Below are 7,165 nucleotides of genomic sequence, written 5' to 3' on the forward strand. Positions count from 1 at the left end.
CATGAAAGCATGGGCAAGTGGACGTCAACCATAGCTATGCTGGTGGAGCACAGAGCTGACACCAGTGGAAGGGGCTGAGGGGGTGGCTTCCCAAGCCTTGCTCAGGCCCTGGTGGAGCGATTAAAACAGAATGGGGGCAGGCAGTGCAGTTTTTCAGGAACCTTAAAGTTTATTCTTTATTTTGAGCCTTTTCCCTACTTTTTTTAATGCTCTTTTATAAAAGCGCTAGAATAGTTGTGGTGTTTTTTTGTTTTTGTCCCTAGGTTACTTGAAATTTTACTGGTGCTTGAGATCCCCTAGTCTGAGACTGACTGGACTTCAGCACTAGATGGGAGTGCATTGTTTCTATTTCCTGTTTCTAAATCAGAGGTTGACATAGGCCTGGGAGCCAAATATGGCCCACTGCCTATGCATGTAAATAAAGTTTTATTGGCACCTAGCCATGCTTATTTACTTACATATTGTCTAGGGCTGCTTTCAAGCTACGATAATAGAATTGGTTAGTTGTGACAGGTCACATGGCCTACAAAGCCTAGAATATGTGCTATCTGACCCTTTTAAAGAACTTTGCTGGCCCTTCTAAATTGTACTGTCAGAGAAAAAGGAACTTATTTATTTGAAAATTGCTGCCTCCCAAAATGATTCTCAGCTTTTAAAGTCAAGCTAGTAGTGATTTGGTGGGGGTGGGGGAGCAATGACTGGTGGAGGCTTTTGGAGGGCTGATCTCTTTCTTTCTTTGGGTGCTGGTTACATGATGAATTCATGAAACATATCTTGTTTGCTTTTCTAGTTGTGTATTATGCCAATAAAAACTTAGAAAAACATTACTGCCTCCTGTTGGAGCCTAAACGTGAACTCTATTTCTCCTAGACATCAACGAATGCCAGTCTTCACCTTGTGCCTTCGGGGCAACCTGTGTGGATGAGATCAATGGCTACCGTTGTGTCTGCCCCCCAGGGCACAGTGGTGCCAAGTGCCAGGAAGGTATGTGGGCCAGGCCCCAGCTGCCCATGTGTCCTTTGGGGTGAGTGGGTACTCCAGTCAGCACAGTCACCTTTTTGACTGTGAGTAGGTATTGTGCTTAGGGAGAAAACGCAGAGGGGGGATGTAAAGTGGGGACCAAAGGGAAGGGGAAACTGTGAGAGGTCCCCTAAAAACAGGGTAACTGTTTAGTTACCTTTGCCGCAATCATGCTATGTAACAAATCATCTCAAAACTTGGTGGCTTACAGAAAGCATTTATTTGTATTCATAGGCATGCAGAGCGGGCAGAGGGATAGGTGCTGTGGTTTGGGCTCAGGTCTGTTCTTTGTCCCTCCTCAGCCTCCCTGGACCAGCAGCTGCATCCGGGTCATGTTTTTTTTTCCTGGCAAATGGCAAGCTTGCAAGAGACTCCGCTTATATTCCTTAGCGTTGCCTTGGCCGAAGCAGGTCACATGGCCATGCATAAAGTCAGCAGGGAGGGAAGTACACTCCCCTCTCTTGGAAGGAACTGTTGTCATGTGGCAAAGGGCACGGGTGTAATCATTTCCTAACAGGAAAGGAGTAAAGAAGAATCAAGAGAAAAGGAAAGTCCTTCTACTCACGCGTCTCTGCCTTTCAGTTTCAGGGAGATCTTGCATCACCATGGGGAGTGTGATCCCGGATGGGGCCAAGTGGGATGATGACTGCAATACCTGCCAGTGCCTGAATGGAAGGATCGCCTGCTCCAAGGTAGGATGGGAGGGCTGCTGCAGGTCACTTGAGTTCTGGAATTGCCGATGGGTATATCTTCTGAGCTGCCCACTCTTCTCTCTCTCTCTCTCCAGGTCTGGTGTGGCCCTCGACCATGCCTGATCCACAAAGGGCACAATGATTGCCCCAGTGGGCAGAGCTGCATCCCAATCCTGGATGACCAGTGTTTTGTCCACCCCTGCACTGGTGTGGGCGAGTGTCGCTCATCCAGTCTCCAGCCAGTGAAGACCAAATGTACTTCTGACCCCTATTACCAGGATAACTGTGCAAACATCACATTCACCTTCAACAAAGAGATGATGTCCCCGGTATGGAACAACCTCTTTTTCATTTTGGAATGGTGTGTGGCTGCATGTACTAAGGCAGGAGCATCACAAGCTGGGATCTAGTTCTCTGTAGCATGACTTGAATGGTAGCCTAACTTGCAAGGGAACATCTGCCTTTTTTCCTTCCCAGTATCTTACATATGTGTGGACTTTTAAATATCATTCTAGGGTCTTACCACGGAGCACGTTTGCAGTGAGTTGAGGAATTTGAATATTTTGAAGAATGTTTCTGCCGAATATTCAATCTACATAGCCTGTGAGCCTTCCCCTTCTGCAAACAATGAAATACATGTGGCCATTGTGAGTATAAGATCCGTTCACAATTATTTGATTGCAAGGTAGCTAGCAAACTTCTGTTAGCCAGTATCAGAATGGAGCAGATATGTCTACGGCCATGCTACCCTGAACAAGCTCGATCCTGTCTGATCTCGGAAGCTAAGCAGAGTTAGGGTTGGGCCTGGTTAGTACTTGGATGGGAGACTACCTAGGAAGACCAGGTGCTCTAGGTGTAAAAAATAAAAAAAATAAAGGGATTGTAAGCTGACAAGGTCCTTGCAATCTGTAAGGTCAACCAAGGGTTGCCTCGCCTAAAAAAAAAAGAATGGAGAAAATATATTAAAAGAGAGCTTGATGTGCGTGTGTTATCAAGTAATTTTGAATAAAAGTGACTGTTGAGTATTCCTTAACCCTCCGGTCTGACAGTTTTTATTTTTCCAGTCTGCTGAAGACATACGGGATGATGGAAACCCTATCAAGGAAATCACCGACAAAATTATAGACCTTGTTAGTAAACGTGATGGGAACAGCTCTCTTATCGCTGCCGTTGCGGAAGTGAGAGTTCAGAGGCGTCCTCTGAAGAACAGAACGGGTAGGTGTTGGGTGGGACTGGCCCCTTTTTGTGATGACTGCCAAACAGATCTCAGAACACCATCCAATAAAATTACCAGGTGGGGAATCCCCCGAGAGTCTCCCCGCATTGAACTGGTGAGAAAAAATTAAGGGCGGCTGACATGACAAAGGTCATATGGTGGTGGGCACACTTTTTCCCCTGCCAGCAATTGTGTTCTTGCAAGCAGGCGCCCCTATAGAACATGCCACGTTTTTGGGTCCCTTGCAAAGCCTTAGTGCAGAGCATCACCGTGCTCTTGGCCTGCAAAACCTGCGTTGGCGTTCCGGTGTCGTGTGACAGCTTGTGAGACACTTGTTTGATAGGCGGCTTGATGGCCCTGCAGCATGTCCAGACTCTCCTGTAGATGATCGCAAGCTTCCTTATTCGTTCTAGTGAGGTGAAAAATTAGCGAGGTTCTAGCATGACCACACAGGGCATCGGAGCTGTCTATGCTCAGATCAGCTTTCCGATAATTCTGTAAACCAGACCCTACAGTGAGCTGCCGAAGTAGCCAGACTCCCCTCGATTGAGCCGGAGGCTGCTCTCGCCGCACAAAGATGAGCCTATAGGAGCTGCTCCTCTGCTTGGTCTCTCTGGGACAATAGTGTCAGGGTCTCCAAGGGCCCTGGTTCCAGCCCTGCTGATTAAGATGTGAGTTGACAATATGCAGTTGTGAAAAGGGACTTGTCCCCATGGTGCCCCTTTTAGGGGCTAAGGATAGGAGAACTACTGTTGGTATTCTTTTGCTCAGAGTTAATTGGTTTGGGGCCTGCCTTGCAGATTTCCTGGTCCCTCTGCTGAGCTCTGTCCTGACCGTGGCTTGGATCTGTTGCTTGGTGACTGCCTTCTACTGGTGTGTGCGGAAGCGACGGAAGCCCAGCAGCCACGCCCGCTCAGCCTCCGAGGACAACACCACCAACAACGTGAGGGAGCAGCTGAACCAGATCAAAAACCCCATTGAGAAGCATGGGGCCAACACGGTCCCTATCAAGGATTACGAGAACAAAAACTCCAAAATGTCGAAAATAAGGACACACAACTCGGAGGTGGAGGAGGATGACATGGACAAGCACCAGCAGAAAGCCCGGTTTGCCAAGCAGCCAGCGTACACGCTGGTAGACAGAGAGGAGAAGCCCCCCAATGGCACGCCGGCCAGACACCCAAACTGGACAAACAAACAGGACAACAGAGACCTGGAGAGCGCCCAGAGCTTAAACCGAATGGAGTACATCGTATAGCAGACAGCAGGTGCCACCTCCGCCGCTAGGTAGAGTCCAAGGGCACACGGGGCTATCGTTCTTTAACTGTCCTAGTCCAGTCTGAGGCTGTTGTTGACCTAGAATCCCTGTGTTAATTTAAGTTCTGACAAGCTGGCTTACACTGGCAATGGTAGTTTCTGTGGTTGGCTGGGAATTCAAGGGCTGCATCTCACAGCTATGCAAAAACCAGTCCAAAGTGCCCTGGTGCACGGTCCCTGCAGCCACCACGTCTCGGATCGGCTCCCAGGAGCAGGCCCGGTCCCTAGGCCTTGAGCTTCCACTTCTGCCAGATGTCCCGATGGTGATGCAGTCTTAGGATCATAGTTTTATTTATATTTATTGACTCTTGAGTTGTTTTTGTATATTGGTTTTATGATGACGTACAAGTAGTTCTGTATTTGAAAAGTGCCTTTGCAGCTCAGAACCACAGCAACTATCACAAATGAGTTTATTATTTATTTTTTTTATTGTATTTTGTCGTCATTGGGGGAGGGGGGACTTTGATGTCAGCAGTTGCTGGTAAAATGAAGAATTTAAAGAGGAAAAATGTGTCAAAAGTAGAATTTTGTATAGTTATGTAAATAATTCTTTTTTTTTTTTAATCACTGTGTATATTTGATTTATTAACTTAATAATCAAGAGCCTTAAAACATCATTCCTTTTTATTTATATGTATGTGTTTAGAATTGAAGGTTTTTGATAGCATCGTAAGTGTATGGCTTTATTTTTTTGAACTTATTTTCTTACTCTGTGTTGCCTATAAGCCAAAATTAAGGTGTTTGAAAATGGTTTATTTTTAAGACAATAGGATGGGCTTCTGGAATACTGGTGGATTTTTTTTTTTACACCTCCTATAGCATCACTTTAAAACACATTTTAAGGACTGACTGAGGCAGTTTCAGGATTAGTTTAGAACAGGTTTTTTTTTTTTCTGCTTTAGACTTGAAGAGAGACAGGCAGGCGATCTGCTACACGGCAGTTTAAGGGAACAAGCAGAGCTATGATTTAACGTAGCCAAAACGTGAGTGGTTGAATATCATTAAAAATATCAAATTAATTGTGTGAAGTTGAAAGCACACCAATCTTATTTTGTAAATTCTGATTTCTTTTCACCATTCGTATGTAATACTGAACCACTTTTAGGTTTGATTTTTGTTGTTATCTACTGCATTTAGGGAGTATTCTAATAAGCTAGTTGAATACTTGAACCATAAAATGCCCAGTAAGATCACTGTTTAGATTTGCCATAGAGTACACTGCCTGCCTTAAGTGAGGAAATCAAAATGCTATTACAAAGTTTAAGATCCAAAAGGCTTATAAAACAGTAATTTCGTTGGTTCACCATTGAGACCGTGCAGATACTTTGTATTGTCCTATTAGTGTTATATAAACATAAAAATGCATCTTTGATGTGTTGTTCCTGGCAATAAATTTTGAAAAGTAATATTTATTAAATTTTTTGTATAAAAACGTGGAACAGTGTGGCCTCTTCTGAGCTTACATAGTTCTGCTCGGCGCTGCCATGTGCCCCTGCCACCCCGCTGGGTCCGCTCTGGCGATCGGGGTGTGTGATAAATAGGCCGTGCTTGACAAGGGGCATGAACCAAGAACTGAACCTTTTCAATCACCAAATGCATCAGCTGCTGCGAAGCTGGAGCTGTGAGAGCCCCGTCTTGGGGGCCTTGATACCCCTGTCAGTCAACAGCAAGTGTGAATACTGCTTGAATAAACACCACTGGATCAATGGCCTGCAGCGTGGAGGTGAATTGTTTGTGAGCACTCGGGGGAAATGCCCGCCGCACTAAAAGGGCTTTAAATAGCTTGGAATTGGTATTGGGGGATGGAGAGGGAGACTGAAAGCTTCTTCTCTTTTCCCGACTACTTGGATTAATATTAATGTCCCTCCGTCGTTGTAGACCACATCTTCGTGGGTTTTGTGCACACTTGTGCCTCCACGGGGGTTTCCTCACCGCATTGGAGGTAGTAGTTACATGCTTCTGGGGTCAGGGCCCATCTATCATCACCTTGTTCCCAGGAAGTGAGTGTTCTGTTGGTCTCGCCGTGCAGACTTGGGGTGCCAGATGTCTGGCCTTCCATGGGGTTCCAGAGTTAGGCCATTCCCACCTGTTAAGGGCAAGAGAGCTGGGGTTCTCGTGGCTGCTGGGCCACAGGCCAACATGGCCCTGCCCCCACATCATGGGTTGGGAGCAGGGAGCATTGCCTCCGGCACCTGTACGGTGAGGGACAAGCTGAGGTGACAGGCACATGGACAGCTTCCAGCAGCTGCTTGGAGTTGCCAAGAGTTCCCTGCCTCTGGTTAATAAGCCAAAGCTTATCCTCAGAGCTGTCCCCCAGTACTGCAACATTCAGGCCATCCACCCACCTCCAGTTTCACAGCATAATTCCGACTGGAGCAACAGACTTTGAATGGAAGAAAAACTGATGGGGATGTCTTTCGTTCTTGTGGAACTTTTTCTACCAGGCTAGGAATTGTGTTCTTTGATGAGCACCTTGTTTAAGAGTGGACAATGAATGGGCTTTTAAATACCTCTGGCTCCTTGTGCATGAGCAGGCCATCGAGGGAGTCAGTCCATTGTTGTGTTTTGCCATGTTGGGGAGGCAGCCCAAAGGACCTGGACAGCAACGAGTCTGGATTCCCATGACATCTCCCTGCCCTAGTGTAATACTTTCTGTCACTAATCTCTGCCAGTGAACAGCTGGTTTCTGCAAGGTGGGGTCAGGGAGGGACACTTGCTCTCCTGGTACAGACCCAAGGCTCCGGAAATGGTCTGGTTTAGCAGTGCTGAACTCAAACCATCCTGAAGCAATACCTTGCTCTGGTGATTTATAAACTTGGATTATGCAGGACCCCAGAATTCTTTGGTAGTTGCCAAACGCTTTTGTGCCAAGACAAAACATTTAACGAGCTTCTGTGATTCTTTATTCCAGGAGGGAAGC

At 46.4% G+C, this 7,165-nt stretch overlaps 1 protein-coding gene and 1 pseudogene across 1 annotated transcript in view; both read left to right on the forward strand.

Moving 5' to 3' along the window:
* JAG1 (jagged 1) overlaps positions 1-5,045 on the forward strand; it is a 34,739-nt gene extending 29,694 nt beyond the window's left edge. The window contains exons 21-26 of the mRNA XM_006921588.1: positions 871-984; positions 1,603-1,712; positions 1,808-2,041; positions 2,228-2,359; positions 2,777-2,927; positions 3,729-5,045. Coding sequence (XP_006921650.1) covers positions 871-984; positions 1,603-1,712; positions 1,808-2,041; positions 2,228-2,359; positions 2,777-2,927; positions 3,729-4,186 — 1,199 coding nt within the window. The 3' untranslated portion in view covers positions 4,187-5,045. The remainder of the gene's footprint in view (positions 1-870; positions 985-1,602; positions 1,713-1,807; positions 2,042-2,227; positions 2,360-2,776; positions 2,928-3,728) is intronic.
* LOC112471290 lies at positions 2,444-2,568 on the forward strand (annotated as a pseudogene).
* Positions 5,046-7,165: the final 2,120 nt, after the last annotated feature.

Source organism: Pteropus alecto, unplaced genomic scaffold (assembly GCF_000325575.1).
Source record: "Pteropus alecto unplaced genomic scaffold, ASM32557v1 scaffold45, whole genome shotgun sequence".
In the NCBI taxonomy this organism is placed as follows: domain Eukaryota; kingdom Metazoa; phylum Chordata; class Mammalia; order Chiroptera; family Pteropodidae; genus Pteropus; species Pteropus alecto.